A 21445-nucleotide genomic window follows, 5' to 3' on the forward strand; every position below is an offset into this window, starting at 1 on the left:
TATCCTAACCATCAGCAAATCCTACAGACCTTACATAAAATATAGGCAGAATCTAAGCACCACTCACCATGTCTACCCACATCCTAATCACACCTCCCTGAGGAACTATGAATATACTTTTCCACCCCTGGAACTCACTTCTCCCATATGGCTGCATAGCTCATGCCCTTGCATCACATCTCCAAGCGTCACTGTCCAAGAGGCCCATCAACAGAGCAACACTCCCGACCACTGTCATTCTCTATATCTTTTTCCTGTTTTATATTTTCATACTTATTTTATTTTTTTGAAAATGACAAATCTCTCCCCCCAACACACATACACTATGCTATAAGTACTATGAGAACTGGGACTTTGTTTTTATTGAATGTTTTAGCCCCAGTGCCTAAAACAGGGCCTAGCACATAGCAGGTACTCAATATGTACTGAATAAATGAATGAATAAAAATAATTGTTTGAATTGGACATTTCATCAGGCATTTTTGCACTGCATTACCTTTCAGCTCACAGTCCTATTCTGTGGGTGTGGAATATAGAATGTGTGGGAAAAGATGACATCCAGTGGGGAAAAACTAATACAGCAATTTTAGGTTAAACAGATATAAATAATCTCATTCAATATAAGAAGCTGGTATCTCCAAAGAGGGCCTGTTTAAGAATTAGCCCTAGTCCAAACTATGACTCTATCAAAATAAACTAAACATGCTTCTCTAAAAGAAAAGAATCATGTGACTATTAATTGTAAGGAAAAATAACATTTCCCCTCTCTCATCTGTAGATCTCTGATAAGGAACTTGAGGGTGATAACTCAATAGAAACTTAACCTAATAATTCATCCTGAGACAAATTTACAATTACTGTTTTTCAAAAATCTCCATTTCTATTATTGTGAAATTAAAAGCTGGCTATTAACACATTCCATTTTTCCACTGTGTATCCCAGAAATGGAATATTTCCCTCTCTCTCTGCCATACCAGTTAACAGCATCCTATGGGCTTCCCTGGTGGGTCAGATGGTAAAGAATTTGCCTGTAATACAGGAGACACAGGAGACCAAGGTTCGATCCCTGAGTTGGGAAGATCCCCTGGAGAAGGGAATGGCAACCCACTCCAGTATTCTTGCCTGGAGAATTTCACAGAGAGTAGCCTGGTGGGCTCTGGTGGGCTATAGTCCATGGTGTCACAAATAGTCGGGCACAACTGAGCGGCTAACACTTCTGCTTTTTCTCATGAATGTGGGTAAAAAAAAAAAAAAGATGGAATTTCCAAACCCGACAATTTGCTCAAACAGGATTTTTAGTGAACTTGGGGTAACACTGACTCATTACATCTCTTAATCCTAAGATTCTTCCTATATGTCACAATCAATAAAAGACTTCAATTGCCAACCTCCTTCAGTTGGTGTGGATATAAAATGATGGAGAGTGGAAGAGCCAATCAGATGAAGTTGTTGCAGATTCTCTCCACAAGTTCTATGAAGAAATAGCCAGGGAGCCCACCTCCCATGCCACTGGAAAGCTGCCTATGGGCTCGGAATCCCGGGAGGAGAAAGCGGTGCAGAGGGTACTAGAGGGAAGTACAGTGCAGAAGGAAGGAAATGGAGCCCTGGAGAGTGAGAAACGCTAAGCATAGCACCTGGAGCAAGGCTTGCACCTATTCATATCTGCAGTAAGCCACACCCAGCACTCACCCTCCCGTCTCTACCTGTGTCAGAAAGTGCCAGGGTGTACCTCCTGGAAGCAAACCAGTCAGTGTGTGAACTGGAAAGTCTCTGACCTGCACAGACACCTGCATGGGCTGGGTGTGGAGGCCCACTGCATGAACAAAGGCAGCTTGACTCCGCCATGGTCTGGCCCCTGACTTCCCCTCCAACTGCACAGCACACGCTCTGGCTTTGTTCGTGGGCTCCGGTTTCTCAGGCCCTTCCCTCCCGCCTCAGGACCTTTGCAGACTGTTTGCTATTCAGAGTGCACTTAGCCACAGTTGCCTTGAGCACATCACTAACCTCAGAGACCTTCTGAGAGTGAGAAACCGATGTGCGAGGCCCGTAAACCACCACAGACGACTTTGGTTTTACTCTGAGAAAGATGTGAAGATGGGAGGCATCTGAGCAACAGGCTACCACTTAGGTTTTAAAAGGGTCACCATGGACTTCCTTGGTGTCCAATGGTTAAGAATCCACCTGCCAATGCAGGTACAGGGGTTCGATCCCTGCTGTGGGAAGATTCCACATGCCTCAGAGCAACTAAGCCTACATGCCACAACTACTGAACCCAAGCCCTAGAGCCTATGTTCTGAACAAGAAAAGCCTCTGCAGTGAGAAGCCCACATACCACAACTGGAGAGTAGCCCCTGCTCATTGCAGCTAGAGAAAGCCCAAGACAGCAACAAAGACTCAGTGCAGGCAAAAATAAATAAACAAAAAATAGAGTAAATAAAATTCTTAAAGAAAGTTTAAGGGCTTCCCAGGTGGCGCTAGTGGTAAAGAATCCTCTAGCCAATGCAGGAGACATAAGAGATGTGGCTTCCATGCCTGGGTCGGGAAGATCCCGGGAGAAGGGAATGGCAACTCACTCCAGTATTCTTGACTGAAGAATCCCATGGACAGGGGAACCTGGTGGGCTACAGTCTAGAAGGTCGCAAAGAGTTGGACACAACTGAAGCAACTTAGCATGCAAAGAAAGTTTAAAAGGATCACCGTGGCTACTGAATTGAGAAAGAGGATAGAGACAAAGGAAGATCAGTTAGGAGGTAAGTGGAGTAATCAGGCAAGAGATGGTGGTAGAGAGAGAAGGTGGCAGGAAGAAGCTGGGAGGAGAGGGTGGACAGGGTTTGCTGATGGAATGACAGGGAGGCAGGAAAGAGAGATTTGTAGGAGCAGTGTGTTTTCAGGGGAAGGTCAGGAGTTCCATTTTACACTTATTAAGTTTGATGCAATTCTTAGCTATCCATCAAGGGCATCAGGTAGCCATCAGGTCTCCATCAGGTAGACAGGTGGACATACTTGTTGAGAGTTCAGGTAGGGACCTGGGCTGCAGTTAAAGCAGTTGCCTTTGGCATAAAGACATTTAAAGCCGCGAGATCAGGTGGAATCATCAAGGGAGTGTGTGTAGATGGAGACATGGTCTGAGGACTGATTTCAGGACCTTCAACGCAGGATGGTCAGGGAAACAGGGGCAACTACCTAAGGAGGCTGGGCAACAGCAAACAGTGGAGAGAGTAAGTCATGGACATAGTAGAAGACTGGGAGGTAAGGCAGTGTGGAGAGCTTGTGTGAATAGAAGCCCAGTCATCTACATAGAAAAGGCAGGCAACAGTTTCCAACATGGAGGAGAAAACTGCAGAATTTAGACATTATTTAGAAACGCATAGGGGGAAAGAACCCACATGTCCATTGACAGATAAATGGATAAAGAAGATGTGGTGCATATATACAATTGAGTACTATCCAGCCTTTTTCACAGGACTCTGAATTGTTAGAAAGAAAGACATGCAAATATTTACATCTGTAAAGAAATGTAAAAGTGAAAAAAGAATATGTTTGAATAATCTTTGTACTCCCCACTCTATGTTTAGCAACCTTTGTGAATGCTGAATTAAAATGCTACTGGTTTCTTAAATTTATTGTTGAAAATGTTGTTATCAAATAACATTTGATATCACTCATATGTGGAATTTAAAATATGACACAAACGAACCTATCTATGGAACAGAAACAGACTCACGGCCACAGAGAACAGACTTGCGGTTGCCAAGGGGAAGTGGGTTGGGGGAGGGATGGAGTGAGACACTGTGGTTAGTAGATGTAAGTTTTTACAAATAGAATGGATAAACAATAAGGTACTAACTGTGTAGCACAAAGAACTATATTCAATAACCTATGATACACCATAATGGAAAAGAATATTTTTTTAAAAAAGCAACGTATATATATATGTATAATTGAATTACTTTGCTGTGCAGCAGAAATGAACGCATTGTAAATAAACTATATTTTAATTTAAAACTTAGATCTGTATATTACTTTAATAAAAAATTAAAAACAGTCAGAAAAAAATGCATGAGCTAAATAAATGCCTGCTGCTGCTGCTGCTGCTGCTGCTAAGTCGCTTCAGTCCTGTCCGACTCTGTGCGATCCCATACACGGCAGCCCACCAGGCTCCCCCGTCCCTGGGATTCTCCAGGCAAAATAAGTGCCTAAGGGCTATGAAATGATGGCCAAAAGCCAGCAACTTCATATAGTCAAGTACTGTTTTTCTACTGAGTAAGTAAGATCTTGGCTCTTACGTGAACTGTATCTTTTAAATGTAAACACTGCTTTTATCACAAAGAGTTAAAGCCATTTCTGAAACTCCAATACTGTTTAATCATTGATAATTTTACCATTCAAATGATACTAAAAATATAACCGCTACTCTGTGACCACCCATATAATGTTTATAAATTTAACTTTAAAAAATAGCTCCTCACTCTATGTTTAGCAACCTTTATGAACTTTGAATTAAAATTCTACTGGTTCCTTAAATTTATTAGAATGCCTCCATAATAAGCTCTTGGAAGGCAGAGATGATATTTTCTTTACAGATGGAAATATTTGCATGACTTTCTTTCACACAGTTCAAAGTCCCATGAAAAAAGAACATATTCGAATAATCTTTGTCCTGAGAGCAGCTGTCGACAAAGGTGACAGTAATAATTAACATTCCCTTTGTGCTTTCCCTGTGCTAGACTCGGCTTTAAGCACTCTACATATATTTTCACTTAATTACTATTGTGGAAACAACAGTCTCATGGGTTCTGGAAGTTGGTACTGTTCTTATGATTCCTATACCACAGAAGAAGAAACTGAAGCACAGAAGTTGGGTAATTCTCAAGATGTATCTAGAGTGAACAGAAAAACTAGCATTAGATGTTAATGTCTTTCCAGAGCTTTAGCTCTTAATGTTTATGTAGAATGTTAATGTCTGTTGATAAAACCACTGAAATAATAAACACACTGGCAATTTATTTTGACTAGGGTAGAAAACAAGATCACATTATTCACAGATAATATAACTTCTCCTTATGTGTATTTGAAAGGCTGTTGATTTTAACAATCTCACCTTTTCCTTTTTTTCCTGGCTCATCTGCTTTCTTATTTGTTTCTGAAAGGTAAAGACAAAACAAAATAAATATTGTGAGAGTCACAATTCAAAATCTCAAATTATAGGACTATCTTCAAATGAGTTCAAATATGAGTTCAATTCATAATATTTCTGGGATTAAGAGATACACACTATTATATATAAAAAAGACAAACAACAAGGATCTACTGTATAGCACAGGGAACTATATTCAGTATCTTGTAATAATGTACAATAGAAAAGAATTATATATATATGACAGAGTATATATATATGACTCTAGCACTTTGTGATATATATGAATATATACATCACTGAAACTAACACAATATTATAAATTAATTATACTTCAATTAAAAAAATTCTGGGCTAACAATTCAATTTTCCTAAATCTTAAATTCTTTACATATGTAATTTATTATAAAATATCAAGAATTTGAATTACTTATAAAAATCACCAAGCAGTAAGCAGGTTTTGGGTGCCAGGCTGAGTGTTCCTGGTCTACATAAGGGGTGATGGGGGCCATCTCCACCAATAATAAGTGACTCTGTGGGTACAAACCGAGTACAGAGAAGACTCACTCAAAGCTGATTCAATAGCTTTATTGTCTCTTAAAGCCATACACTGCTTTATAACAGGGACTGTGTGCTTTAAACTGTAGCATGCCATCCTACTGAGAACACTAACCTGACTCCTCAGGACTTCCTATATGCACAGGTGACCCACAGGGGTGCCCACACTGAGCCCAGGTGTGACACAGCACAGTTAGAGGTAGACCAGTCAATTTCAGTCCCTGTAGGTATTTACCTAGTCTTTGAGAATTTCTAGGTACACATGTGTACGGTTGAGTTGTAGTGGGGATGGGGCAGAGTTTGGTAGTCTGATTAAAAAAAATTAGATTCCATTCTTTCCCCACAGTAGACGCGAGAGAGTGTGGGTACCGTGCAGGTTGGGTTCAGAGGTGCAGGCAACATCATTCAATTTCTTGATCCCTAGTTTCCCATATTCATTCATATAAAACATTTCAATTTTTGGAGGCAAGAGGCAAATCTGAGGCTCCTGATGCAAGGAGAGGACTTTGTATCAGTCACGTGTTTCTCCTTTGAGACCCCCAGGGGAGAGGAAGCAAACCGACTCAAAGTGTGCCAGGCTTGGTGCCAAGCACAAGACACATCTTTTGCCTCCTAACATCCTCTGCAGATGGGCAAAGAAATGGCAACCCAATCCAGTATTCTTGCCCAGGAAATCCCATGGACAGAGCAGCCTGGCGGGCTACAGTCTGTGGGGTCACAAAAGAGTCAGATAGGACTGAGCAACTACACAACAACCCTCTGCAGTAGTTCTGAGCTCCTTCTTCATGCAGAGGAGGAGGCTGAAGCTTGACAAGGTAGGGGTCTAAGTCATCAAGGTCAGTGGCGTATTTGACTCCAAAGTAGACATTCTTTTCCCCATGCCAGTCTCTAATTTTGTTGAAAGGGAAAAAGAAGTGCAGGTCCTGACTTTGCAAAGGGAGGGTTTTAAAAAGTTGGCTGGAAAACTTCCCTAGCGATCCAGTGGTTAAGACTTCACCTTCCAGTGTAGGAAGTGTGGGTTTGATCCCTGGTGGGCAGGCTAAGATCCCACATGCCTCGCAGCCAAAAAACCATAAAATACACTAAACAGAATCAATACTGCAACAAATTCAATAAAGGCTTTTAAAAAATGGTCCACATCAAAAATATCTTAAAAAAAACAAATGTTGGCTGCCACACATTTCCTGGTCAGTGCTTCAGGAGGCACAAGGATATAAAATAGTCTTCCTAATCTCTGTTGAACATTCTAGAATTTCTGAACTGTACCCTTGTCATAAAGGGCTTCCCTGGTGGCTCAGTAAAGAATCCGCCTTCAATGCAGGAGACCGGGGTTTGATCCCTGGGTCTGGAAGATCCCCTGAGGAAGGAAATGGCAACCCACTCCAGTATTCTTGCCCAGGAAATCCCATGGACAGAGGAGCCTGGTGGGCTACAGCCCATAGGGTTGAAAGAGTCAGACACGACTTCGTGACAAAACCACCACCATCATAAGGTTAGGCAGTGCATCATTTAGTAGGATGTACTCTTGAGTTTAAGTAAACTCCGGGAGATAGTGAAGGACAGGGAAGCTTGACATGCTGTAGTCCATGGGGTTGCAGAGTCAGACGTGACTGAACAACTCTTGTAGGTATCAGGGATACAGGATAGAAGAGAAGTATCAAAAAAAAAACCTCAATTTCCAAGGATATCTCTTTCTGTGGCACCAGCAACGCGTGCAGGAAGGCTGCGAGTGTCCACCCCTCCAATAATCTGTTACCTGGCACATGGCTACTGTAATTTAGACAAATCAAGCATCAAATGCAAGTTTCTCAGTTGACTATAGAAAACTAGTGGGTGCTGGTCATGAAGAAGATTTTAGAGCTGTCCACAAATCTTCCTGCCCCCAGGGAAACCAAGGAAGGAAGAGTAGATTGAACTGGTCATCTTTTTTTAGGGTTTTTTTTTTTTTTGACATGGACCATTTTTAAAGTCTTTATTGAAATTGTTACAATATTGCTTTTGTTTTATTTGGCTTTTTGGCTAAGCAGCATGTGGGACCTCAGCACCCTGACCAAATATTTAACAAATACCCCTTCACTGGAAGGCAAAGTCTTAACCACTGGACCACTGGGGAAGTTCAGAACTAATTACCATTTAAAAAGGTGTGGGAGGCCCCTGGCCAGGTGTGTGCCCTGGAACCAGGGTCATTTTTTTTCCTCCTGTCTTCAGTTACCTAGGATGACAAAGAGACTGAACTAAGAAGGCCTAGCCCAGATGTTCCAACCCCGGGGCAAAAGCCCTAGGTTCTGTCCCCTTCTAATCCCACTGCTTCAGCAAGTTGAGATCTGAGACAGGAGCTTGGGTGTGGAAAACACACGGAGTAGGGGATTTTCACCTCTGGGGTTTTCGGTGCTTAAATTTAACTTAGGTTATGTTCTCAAAGAGTTTCAGCTTACTTCACTAGTATTCTGCATAATATAATAGAGTGACTTTGCTATTCTTTAGTCTTTGTACCGGAGAAGGCAATGGCACCCCACTCCAGTACTCTTGCCTGGAAAATCCCATGGATGGAGGAGCCTGGAAGGCTGCAGTCCATGGGGTCGCTGAGGGTCAGACACGACTGAGCGACTTCACTTTCACTCTTCATTTTCACACATTGGTGAAGGAAATGGTAACCCACTCCAGTGTTCTTGCCTGGAGAATCCCAGGGACAGGGGAGCCTGGTGGGCTGCCGTCTATGGGGTCGCACAGAGTTGGACACGACTGAAGCAACTCAGCAGCAGCAGCAGCAGCAGCAGCAGCAACAGCAGTCTTTGTACCTGGGGCTTCCCAGGGAAAATTCAAATGGCCCTCAGCGTGCCAAAAAGGAAAATGATTGAAAACACTTAACTAGATGCCAGACGTTGTTCTCAACACTTAATGAAGATTATCCCATTTAACTCTGAAAGGTAGTTTTAATTCCATAGATAAGAAAAATGTTTTAGAAAGGCTACGGTATATTGCCAAGAGTTGCAGAACAATTAAGAACTATTCAGAAGGCCACACTCTACAAGACTACACTTTGCATATTCCAATAGTGGGTGGTCCATACTCTACGCTTCAGATCAGATGAGATCAGATCAGTTGCTCAGTCGGGTCTGACTCTTTGCGACCCCATGAATCGCAGCACACCAGGCCTCCCTGTCCATCACCAACTCCCGGAGTTCACTGAGACTCACGTCCATCGAGTCAGTGATGCCATCCAGCCATCTCATCCTCTGTCGTCCCCTTCTCCTCTTGCCCCCAATCCCTCCCAGCTGAGTCCAACCCAGAAAATGACAGAAGTACAAGCTTACCAGTAACTCAGATTTAAGTCTTAATACACACCCCCCAAGAAACATAAACTACACATTTTCTAATGGTGCTACCTCTTTCAACATTATTTTATTAAAGAAAACCTTACTAAAGAGAACAGGATCTTCATCTTTTAAAAACTGTCATACAACCATTGAGAAAAAATCATTTTTGTATATTCAATTATTTTGAACTCTATCATTCCAGCGACTGTGCTAATTTGCCTACCGGCCAATTCTTGTGGGCAAAGCTAGTCTCCACCCAGGTCTGTGTGTCCTGAGCTCCTAGTCACACTGGCATCTATTCTCCCTGCTCCAAGACCCAGCCATGGGGCTCTGCCTCTCCCTGACCGGGTCCTGTCTAAGTCACAGGCCCCTGTCCTCTTTCCACTAGCACTTCCCCAGTCAGATCCTATCACGACATCACCTGGATTCTTACTCCTCCGTAACCTGACTGCCCTCTCTCTGCTTGCTCTTGGTCGCCTCCTAATTGTTTCCACCTTCCACTAGGTGCCCACCTGTATACTCTAGACTCTAGGCTGTGAATGACCTTGACTGGCAGGCCTTGCAGCCTCTCTGACCCTCAGTCTCTTCATCTGTAAGCACAGTAATAACACACAGGTGCCTGGAGCCCGGACTCCCTAACTCAGCACTTAGCATCGCCAGTGCAGCAAAACAGGCCTGCTTAACCATAAAGGATTTTTCTGTTTCTTCTGAGGGCCTTGGAGGAAAAAACAACACTTTCTAGAATCCCAGAAGCTTCGTCCCTTTGTGTCTAATTCTCCTTTACTACCCAGAGAATGAAGATCAGAAGAGAATCTTCGGTACCCTTTGCTACCCTTCCAGTCACTCAAACTCCTAGGTTCTCTCAAACAGGCTGAAGGCTAATCCTCACCAAGTGATAGTCATGGAGGACCGGAGTGTGCCGGTGAATGAGTGACCTCGCCAGGGACTTATCAGAATTTCTAGGTGCCGGACAAAAACCGACACAGCATGCTGCAGGGACTATTTCATCCAAATTCTGCCCCTCAAATTATAAATATTAAACGAAATAAACACTACCTACTAAAAATAAGTAAAGAAAGATGTTGAATGTACTCCTTTGTGATTTTAGTCACCAAAAGTGCTAGAATACCCTGAACTATTAGAAAGTATAAAATGAACTGATGTTGTTATGGAACAAAACAAAAAAATAGATACTCTAAAATGATGACAATACAGAGAAGAATTCTTCTGTATTTTATTGCACTCAAATAACATTAAACAGAAGATGTCTACATTATTTTTAGAAAATCCATTGATGTTTCCCAGCTTGGCGTATATTTGTAAAGACAAGGCTCATCCATCAAGATATTTGGAATTAGAAAGTATCTGAATATGACCACAGCATAATGAATTCTCAGTGTTCAGAGTTCTAGAGATGATTATATACAAAAATCCAGCGAAATTTATCTTATGCATTTATCAGTTCTATGTCACTCCTGTTTCTCTAAAAAAATATGGCTTTATTAAAAAGTAGTGTTCTATAATTTACTATACGAAGTAAGAGCTTTATTAGATTTTTGAGTAGCAACTCTGTATTACCCAGATCACAGCTTCAGAAAATTATTGCTCTTTTACTATGTATTACTTTGGGCTTCACTAACACTACGGTTCAGCATACCTTACTACACTATAGTGATCTCTAATGATAAAAATATAAAATCTCTTTGATTTTAACCCTAAAAGCAGGAAAAAAAAATCGCTCTATCTTAAAACAATGTGAACATGATCAAGAGCTCCCCTGACATGTAAATAAAACCACATCTTAGGTTTTTTTTTTTTTAAATACCTCATGGTCCTTTCAAAATGAGAATGTAGCTACCTCTTTTTCCTAACAAATGAGCATTTTCATCACAGCAACCATTTCTGAGACACACACGAGCCACATTAAAAACAGAAGAAAGTCTCCAGCGTGGAAAGGAAAAGCCTCAAAAACTGTGAAAGCACAGGGAGCTTCTGGTTTCTGAGCACTTTTCACAAACCCTGCTTCATTCAGCCAGAGGCAATGTCTCCTTGATACACGGAGCAGGAATCAGTGTTGTACATGTTACTTTACCAGCCAAAGGAAGAACAACTTTTACATGAGGCACCACTAACTGTTATTTGCTAAGATTTAAACAAATACCAAGAGGATTACAGCTATTCTACAATCACCCCAATGTGCTGAAAAGCGTTTTTGCATGATATAACAGGCTGTTCCTTTCCTCTACATTCTAACAAGAATTTTAATTTCCCCCCTTTTTTTCTGAAAAATAAATTACCCATGATAATTTAAACTTTTTTTGAAATATTAAATTTTTTCTAATTAACAAGCTAAAAGCTGCAGGAATCTCAAATGTTGAGTTTTACCCTGAATACTCAAATATAGCAATTTTTTTAATAAAGGTATCAGTGCAGATATATACAACTCAAATCTTCACAGCTAATGATGATTCCATCAGTGTTTTTCAGAGCCCTAAGACAAGGCACTCTTAGTGGCTTTAATTCATGTTTCACGCAGTGTACACAAGTCAGCTGACATAGTGTTAATTACTGATAAGATATATTAAAATCCTGCCATGACAAGTGCTGCTATCTCATCAATGATTATTAATTACTGTCTGAAAAACACATATATGCAGGTAAGACTAAAAGCTGCATCACAAAAGGGAAAAGAAAAATCCAGTGGACCCACTAAGGCTATCAGGAAAGGACATGCAGGAATGTAACAATATGTGTGATTTCTGTTTCTTAAAAAAAAAAGAAAGAAAAACACTAAAATGCCAGTGGACTATGGTTCATTCAAAACATCTTTAGTGTTCATTCCCAAAGATCTTGGTCTGCTCAGAAATTACTTCACAAGATCTATCCCAGCCATCTTTTGGAGCGTATGGTTAAGCTGGTCCTCTTGTGGTAGGTAGTAGGGGCAGTCTTTCTGAAGCTTTAAGTATCTGCAAAAATAAGGGGAAATCTAAATTAAAGGACCAACTAGACACAGATTGCGAAACTGCTTCATTTTTACTCTACTTATAAAAAACCACCAATGGAAAGTAAATGTTCTATTTTCCTTTGTATTGTTGTTTTTAATGGCAACTGGGTAAGAATGACTCACTACTTAGAGTAGTTCTTGGGAGGGTTACTTGCAAAGCTGAGAAAAACCCGAGGTTCTTTCAAGCATCTGAGAATTACAGTTGAATTTAAGAATGTCAGTCTTTTGAGAAATACATTCAATTTCTTTCTCCCATCAATGTTTTCACTGTATTAAAAAGAAATGCAACAGAGGGGGAAAAATCTAGTATTGTATTTGAAACATGAATATAGGGAGGATTTTTCAAGGAGCAACAAGATACTGTAAGCTGTAGTTAAAATGCATTACTTATAATCTTATATCAATTTTTCATGTTATGGATGATATAAATGGTTGATAAAAAAAAGTATATACTATTTTAAAAGAAGTAAAATTCATTCCTACTTTCAACAAACATTTTATTTCAAACTTTAGTATCAAATTTATTTTACTATTACAGCTATGTTATGATTATGTTATGATCTATGTTACAATTAAAGTTAGAAAGGAGATTGTGCACATGAAGACCCAACCAAATTTTGATGTGATTTCTAAAACTGTATTATAGGCCTTCCTTCTCTCCCTCCTTCCTTCCCTATCTATTTATCCACATATGTGCATGTATGTATAACCAAAAATTTTTACATAAGCAGAATTATTTGGTGCTAATGAGAAGCAACCGGAAATTATAGGTATACTTTTATATATCCAACAGAAATGAATATTTCCACCGAAAGACATGTATACTGTGTAAGAATGTTCATGGCAAATTTCTTCATAATAGACCAAAACTAGAAACACTCACTACAGCCATCAATGTAGGATATAATTTTTAAATGGAATACATTTACAGTCAATAATAATAATAAGACCAATGACTCTTCATAGCAATGTGGATGAAATAGCCATGATGGTGAGCAATGGAAACCAGTCACCAAAAAAGTGTATATATATTTGCATGTGTTGACTTGTGGTTCTGTTTAATCAAATTCAAAGGCAGATGAATCCATCTATGATGACAAAGTCAGAACAGCAGTCATCTTTGGTGGGGTCGTTACTGAGGGCAGAAGAGGGAAAGATTTTCCAGGGGCTGGAAGAACTCTGTGTTATGGGTGTAAGAATATATGACATGTACAAGTTCATCAAACTATATCATCAACAGGTGAGTACTTCCTTGTGTATAAATTACACCGCATCAGAAAGAGTTTAAAAAAAAAAGTTCTCTTAGAGTTTAAACATTAGCTGGACTGTGAGGAATATGCATTTCTATAACCTGTGCAATCAAAAATCCTGGAGACTATGGGAACTTGTTTAAAGTACAACATGAGCATTGATAAAAAGGCAAATAAACTAAAAGCTTAATCACGATTTTGAAAGACTCAAATCTATGCCCTGAAGTATCTGAATCAGGTTTCCACCCAGAAGTAGTAGTTGCCCAAGTTGCAAACCCAGCACCTCCAGAGGCCAGTCGTCTCTGCACCTCTGTTCCTCCCACCTTCCTTATCTCCACTAAAGTTCCATCATTCATCCATTCAAGCCAGAAGCAAAGGAATCAGGCTAGACTTTTCCCGTTAACCAGCCCATCTCCCACCAATCACCTGCACCCCCAAGGTCCTTGAATCCATCCTGCTCTGCACCTCTGCCACGATTCCCAGCTCCCACCACTTGTGCTTAGATGAACATATCTGCCCCCTGACTGGTCTCCACCTCCTTGTGGGACTGCTCTGTTCAAATATGGATCGGATCATGCAACTCCTAAGCTTTAAGTTTTTCAGCAACTTTCTTGCATTTTTAGTGAAAGTTGCTCAGCCATGTCCGACTCTTTGCAACCCCATGGACTGTAGCCCATCAGGCTCCTCTATCCATGGACTTCTCCAGGCAAGAATACTGGAGTGGGTAGTCATTCCCTTCTCCAGGGGATCTTCCTGATCCAGGGATTGAACTCGGGTCTCCTGTATTGCAGGCAGATTCTTTACTGTCTGAGCCACCAGGGAAGCCCTAGGCCCACATTCAAATTCTCAAACATCATTTATGGGACACCCTGAGAAATGCTGCCCGCCTGTCCACTATGTCTTCTGAGCCGGTACATGGTACACCGCCTTGGTCTTTGTGCCTCAAGCATTTGTGCCCTCTGCCTGCCACATGCTGGCTCCTTCACTTTGAGCAGCTCCTCCAGGCTCAGCTGCAGCATGATCTTCTGCTCTGCTCCCCTGGCCCCCACAGTTGGGTTGGTTCCCCCTCCTCTGGGTGCTGGCCTGGGTATCACTCTGAGAGGTTAATGATGCCATACTAGCTGCTGTCCTCAGCGGCACACCCACAGGTCTGTGAATCGATACCAGACAGGGACTGCATTGTTCACTGTGTGTCTGGGGCAGAGCTGTAGCATGCATGCAGGTGTGTGTACTTCAGTCATGTCCAACTCTTTTGCGACCCTATGGACTGTAGCCTGCTCCAGGCAAGAATACTGGAGTGGGTTGCCATGCCCTCCTCCAGGGGATCTTCCCAACCAGGAAGTAGATGGATTCTTTACCCACTGAGTCACCTGGAAGGCCTGAGCCTGTACCATAGGAGCTGTTTAATATGTATTTCTTGAATAAATGAAAGATCAATAATAATCAATAATAACAATAATATGCATATTAGGCTCTTATTACCATAAGCTAAGACCTTTAAAGCTGCCAGCCTAAAGCTAGCTGTGGGTCTTATTGATCCAATCAGAAAATGCTTGATGACAAGGGGGGCATGAGTGGCAGCTCTGGAAAGAAGCAACAGTGCAATCAGTCCCCCTGAGAGAATATTCAAATGTGGATGAGTTACAAATGTCGTCTCCATCTTCAGAGAGAAAAGAGCAGCAGATTCAGCCAGAAACATTGATGTTCACACATCTTCATTCCAGATAGCACAACTATCATCACAAAACGTAAGAGAAACATTTTTCCCGGCATTGTTGTTGTTCAGTTATGCAGCTGTGTCTGACTCATTGTGGCCCCATGGACTGCAGCACGCCAGGCTTCCCTGTCCTTCACCATCTCCCAGAATTTGCTCAAACTCATGTCCATTGAGTCAGTGATGCCATCCAACCATCTCATCCTGTTGCTCCCTTCACCTTCTGCCCTCCATCTTTTCCAGCATCATGGTCTTTTCCATGGCATGACAGAAAAATTGTTAAAGGAACCAATTAGTCAAATGGTCTTAAAGTATTGTATGGCAGGGAATATTACGCTGGTGAATTCCTTAAGTGATTTGTTTCAATTTGTGCTATGTATAGTTTTTTTTTTTAATATTTTTTGCTTTATGTGGATCATTTTAAAAGTCTTTATTGAATTCTGTTACAATATTGTTTTTGTTTTATATTCTGGTTTTTTGGCCCTGATGTATGTGAGATCTTAGTTCCCCAACCAGGTATCAAACCCACACCCCCTGCATTGGAAGGTGAAGTCTTAAGCACTGGACCACCATGGAAGTCCCCACGCTATGTATAGTTATGCTGTCAGATTGCTAGAAATAGGCTGTGTGACATCAAGTAAAAATATGACTTTGAGGACAAGGTGAAAACCCACTAAGGGAGCAGAGATTCCAAAATCAATTTTTTTTTAAATGTGATATTAAAAATGAATGACTTCTAACATGAGCATGATCAATTTTTCAGATTGACTTTTTACTTCCTTTCCAAAAGGATGCCAGCAAAGCACTTATGAATTTATCAATATAAACAAAAGATGGAAAAATTTAAGCTATTGGACAGCTAACTTTTCCACAATGAATCATAATTAATCTTCAACATTTCTGAGTCTTAAGTGAAAGGCTAATGCATACTAAGACAAAGATGCCTACTGCTAAGTCACGTCAGTCGTGTCCGACTCTGTGTAACCCCATAAATGGCATCCCACCAGGCTCCCCCATCCCTGGGATTGGCTTCTCCAGGCAAGAACACTGGAGTGGGCTGCCATTTCTTTCTCCAATGCATGAAAGTGAAAAGTGAAAGTGAAGTTGCTCAGTCATGTCTGACTCTGCAACCCCATGGACTGCAGCCTACCAGGGTCCTCTGTCCATGGGATTTTCCAGGCAAATCCCACTGGAGTGGGGTGCCAGTGCCTTCTCCGAAAGATGCCTAAGGATACACTATCACTATCTCTATCACATCAAACCAGCTCTCATAACTCATCTGTTCTTAGGTCTTCATTTCCATGAAATCCTCTATCTGTTCTTAGGTCTTCATTTCCATGAAATCCTCTAGAGCACAGAAGCTGAGAGTGTGAACTCTTGGAGCCAGAACAAAAAGAATCAAACTCAGTTATAGCATTTATCAGCTCTGTGATTTCAGGCAGGTTCCTCTGCCTTGCTATGCCTCAGTTTTCTCATCTGTAAAATGCAGATATGAGCATTTCACCTCTGGGGCCACTGACAATACTAAGGGAGTTAATTCATGTGTGTGTCAAGAAGTGTATGACACACATGATGCTTAACCAAAGTCAGCACTCTCCATCCCCTGGGGGGAAGCTGGATACAATAGAAAATCAAGACAATCCCTGCCCCATGGGATTATTATGCCCCCATCAATATTATTATGAAATTTAATTTGCTATTCTAGGACTGCATAACCTAGTCTTAGAAAGATCAGAGAAGGCATAGTAATCATCAATTGGATTCTGAGGGCCAGGAAAAAGTGAACTGATATCCAGCATTGTGCAGAGAGCCTCAATCTGAGTTTTCCACTGATTAAAGAATTTTAAAGATTAAAAGGTAGTAAGGTAACAGGCCCCACAACAATTGTTGCCACAGTTTCTGCATCACATATGTCATTCAACACTACTGCAAAAGCAGTCACCTTACTGTACAAAACAGCAACTAATTCATGAATATTATTCTTTCATAAGATTGAATAATTAAATGATGCAACATAAAGTAAGACTAAGAAAATAACGGGAAATAAGCAAACCCAGTACAATCATTACAAGTAACTACTGCTAACTCTCCACCTCACATCCTCCTTGGTAAAGGACAAACATAGCGTGCAGCGCATCACTCAAATTTTTATGACACCAAATGACAAGTGACAACTTCTGGAGCAGGTCTGTCAGAATTCAGCTACTCTTGATCCACCTCAAATATCAACCTAAAGTGAAAGAAAGTGAAAGTGAAAGTCGCTCAGTCGTGTCCGACTCTTTGCAACCCCACAGGCTATTCAGTCCATGGAATTCTCCAGGCTAGAATACTGGAGTAGGTAGCCTTTCCCTTTCTTCAGGGGACCTTCCCAACCCAGGGATCGAACCCAGGTCTCCTGCATTGCAGGCAGATTTTTTTTACCGGCTGAGCCACCAGGGAAGCCCCAGTATCAACCTAATTAATTAGTAAATAGTAACAGCCACAGCCACCATTCACTGGGATCTCATTCTATCCTCAGAAAGGATGCATATGAATCAAATCTTCATTTTCATTTGCTTCAGCTGTTAAATATCTCATCAAAAAAAAAAAGCACCTTATTCCAGCCCCCAGTCCCCTCACCCCTACAACCACTCCTTAGTATTTTATAATTATGTTCCAAGGAAATTTGGGGGCTCATTTATAAAACACCAAAACAGAAGCACAGAGCTTTTTGGTCAGAAGATAATATATTTCATACCTTCATTAAAGTCAGGTCGATATTAAAAAAATATCAACCATAACTAGGAAAAAGTGCTGTAGACACTCGTTATTTTTAGGAAAACTTAGAAAACAACTTTCTTTAAAGGAATGGAGAGTAAGCAAAATGCAAATTCAGTAACCTGCTCTGCATTCTCAGGTGAGAAACAAGGCACACTGATGTACTGCTCCCCAATACAGAGGAAGTTACTGCTCCCCAATACAGAGCAAGTTACTGCTCAGCAATACAGAGGAAGTTACTGCTCAGCAATACAGAGGAAGCTACAAACGCAGGACAGAGACACCAACTGTCCTGACTCCGCATCTTTCCTAAACACAAAATATACACATATGCCCAGAAGTTATCATGTCAAAGGTCAGTTTCTCCACGGATTTTGTTTCTGATTCACGTTATGATGCCAACAACGCAGTTCCTTCAGTAGTCATACATACTATAAATGTACAACGTACAACAGCTATCAAAACTTAGAACTACCCAACCATTAAATAAGTAAATATGAGCGGTGGTATAACTAAAAATAGTCCTTGATTAGAAAAGGCTTTTTCCCCTTGAAATTGAGTATTTCGACAAATTTTGGCAGGCACAATTATTTCTACCAAAATCAATACTCCTAGTGCACATCATCGCTACAAAATTCACATGAAGCATAAGATGAAAAATACGAGTAAAAATTGACCCAATAAATAACACGGAAACAAAAAAAAAGGAAATAAAACACAGAAACAAGAGGACATACATTTGAGAAAAAGATGTTGACTAATCCTCACTTAATAAAATATTTTTTCCCACTTAGAGAATAAGAGGTTTATATGTTAATTTCTGATTACAGGAATAGTTAATGTCTTCTCTAAAAGGCATTTGAAAGCACAGGCTTTGATTGAAATGCTGTCCCTGTTCTTTAAACTCGATGATGATGAGAGGGATGTGTTGGGGAAGGGAGGGAAAAGCAGAGTGATGGATGTAACACAGTGAGCTGGTAGGAAGGACTCCAGGGCACTCACTCACAAGTCCCAGATAGCCTGGACCATGTGGGGTACAAGGATGCTTTTAGGGAAGATGGGCAGTGCAGGTCGGTGGGGAGGACCAATGTCACTAATTTATGCCCTGTTCAATTTTCATCTGAAGGCAAGTCTGACTCCACATCCTCCATCAGATAGCCTGTCAATCAAAACAAGGGAAAAACCCCACAACCTAACTTCTACTATCACCATCTATGATAGCAAAAATCATACAGTGTTTTGATCATGAACACTCCTCAAATTCTAGCTCAACCAATAAGTACTAGACTCTGATGCGTACTCCCCATTACTTTGGCTCAACTGACCTAAACACACAAAATTTTCCTTTTAAATTTAGGATAGGTATAATTAATCCTCTTCTCTCAGGAATTCTACTCTCCATAGAATTTTCTTCATACAGCATCTTTTAAATTAAACAAAAAAGAAAAAGGAAATACTTGTAACGAAATGCCATACCTGGTGGTACTTCTTGCTGTTCCTCTGCAGGGGGCATGTGCGGTTCTGAAATAATAAATAAATAATAAAATAAATAAAAAAACACTCCATTACAGATTGCTGTCCAGTGTTTAAAGACTACAGATCTTTAAGTTGGCATGATTATTTTTACAGACTGTTTGGGGGTTTGATTGCAATTTATCATAAAGCATTAGGTTTTCGCACCAACACAATAAAGAAAAATAAGCTACAACTTTGTAAAAGTTTGTATATTTCTCAACTGTCCTGAACCACAGGCTTTAAAACATTATCTGCCTAACTGACTAACCTCAAAACTTACTGTCTGGGAAAGGAGATATGAACCAAAGCCCAAGTTTTCACCACAATTTTGCACCAGACTTGATAGGAAAGCTGTTGAAACATATTTAAAGCATCTTGTTTCTTGTTAACAATACAAAAAATTAAATTCAAATAGAATCTTTAAAATGTATCACTATCCTTAATAAGCTCGTTTTTGAAAAATAATACTCAAGGTAACTTATTCTAAAACTAGCCAAAAATATGGATATGAATTATAACATCTAGCCTTTTTTTGTAGACGTCAACCCACTTACAACTAAAGAAACTGTAAGCCTCACCACCCAATGGTATAATGATATATTTATCTGATTGGCTCTATAAAATTACATCACATGTTAGTATCTTCATCCCTAACAACACAGTGGGTGGGCAGGAAGTACCTTAACTGAGACACTATCAAGAAATAAAATTGTTATCTTTCCTTTTGTTCAAGATTTTGTGTAACAGGCTTTGGTCAAAAAGAAAATATTTTATTAGCATTTTCTAAAAACTCAAAATATTTATGCAGCTATTTTAATCATTTTTCTTCTTGCATTAATTTGCTTCTACTTGTGAGAATGCTCAAAACAGATGGAAATATTTTAGATAAAAGGAAAAAGAAGGCTCATACATATTTTCTCCAACTGAAAGGACATAACTTTCAACCCACTTCTGCCCATGGATAACTCGTTCTCATGACACTATCTCCTCCTACTTAGAGCACCCTACCCTATTATATTTCTACTATACAATCCCTGATTTCATCTCCTCCCGTCTGCTTTCTCATTATCTTTACTTATCATCTTGGCCCAGCCCGTGAAAACGATTCACTCTTTTCACTCTCACCTCCCCTGAGCAATGTCAAGACAGCAAATATTAAGTGTGTGATAAATGCTTGTTGAAGAAATGAATATAACTTTTTATAAAAAGTAAACGGATATCTTAAATTAACTTACCTTCTAAAATTGTGTTTGAATTGTCTACAGCATGATCTAAAAAAAAAAAAAAAAAAATTAAAGCACATCTTACATTAAGCACATCTTACACACTTTCACAAGTTCTTTAATATATTTGTTTGGAGACCTAAATTTGACTCTTTTTAGATTGGGGTTTCTTATAGAGAGATTCATTAGAATATTAACTTTAATTTCTAAATTACAGTCAAAGAATACATCAATAGGCTGGGATGTCTTTAGTGGTCCAGTGTCTAAGGCTCTGCGCTCCCAACATAGGGGGGCCCAGGGTTCAATCCCTGGTCAGGGAACTAGATCCCACATGCCGCAACTAAGACCTGGGGCAGTCAAAAAATAAATCAATATTTAAAGTCAATTGATCTTAAAAATAGGTTGGCATTATCTCTGTGGACATAAACCTTGCACCATAAACAGGATATATATATTAACATGATCCAATTCCTTAGTGACTTAAGAATGTCTTGTATTTCGGACTACATCTTTGTTCCACAAATTATACTCGTTTTCACAAATGCAAGGGGAGCTGACTTGCAGGAAGCTCAATACCTTACCTGAACTTTCTGTCCCTTCATTTTGCAATGGCTCGTACACTACAAAATACACAGAAAAAATACTCCTGTAGCCCAGTATCTCATTAGAACACAAGAGCAGCCATACAGTTCAAAGTCTAGTTTATTCTTGAACCCTTGTGACTTCATTACTAGTAAATGGCAGTTTACAGAGTACAGTGGGGAAGAGTTTGGTTCTGGGGTGAAACAGGCCTAGATTCAAATTGCAGAGTAGGCTCTTCTAGCCAGAGGAACAATTATGTATGCTTCCTTCTTGCCAAATGGGGAAAATTAAAGTTCCTCCCCAATCACTTGTTAACAGGGTCCCATACTTTGCTCACCCCTGGGTGGTGCTGAACTTCTCTTTCATCCTTTGTGACTGTAGTGGAGGT

General features: G+C 40.3%; 1 protein-coding gene across 14 annotated transcripts in view; it reads right to left on the reverse strand.

Moving 5' to 3' along the window:
• Positions 1–21445, reverse strand: part of ASPH (aspartate beta-hydroxylase) — a 187721-nt gene that overhangs the window by 87581 nt on the left and 78695 nt on the right. For 10 of the 14 annotated variants that reach the window (XM_055546077.1, XM_055546066.1, XM_055546074.1 and 7 more), the window contains 4 exons: positions 21057–21095; positions 20488–20523; positions 19214–19258; positions 5102–5143 (listed from right to left, as the gene is read on the reverse strand). In XM_055546077.1, coding sequence (XP_055402052.1) covers positions 5102–5143; positions 19214–19258; positions 20488–20523; positions 21057–21095 — 162 coding nt within the window. The remainder of the gene's footprint in view (positions 1–5101; positions 5144–19213; positions 19259–20487; positions 20524–21056; positions 21096–21445) is intronic. The other 4 variants (XM_055546079.1, XM_055546067.1, XM_055546075.1 and 1 more) reach the window with 2 other exon arrangements.

Source organism: Bubalus kerabau, chromosome 14 (assembly GCF_029407905.1).
Source record: "Bubalus kerabau isolate K-KA32 ecotype Philippines breed swamp buffalo chromosome 14, PCC_UOA_SB_1v2, whole genome shotgun sequence".
Taxonomy (NCBI): domain Eukaryota; kingdom Metazoa; phylum Chordata; class Mammalia; order Artiodactyla; family Bovidae; genus Bubalus; species Bubalus kerabau.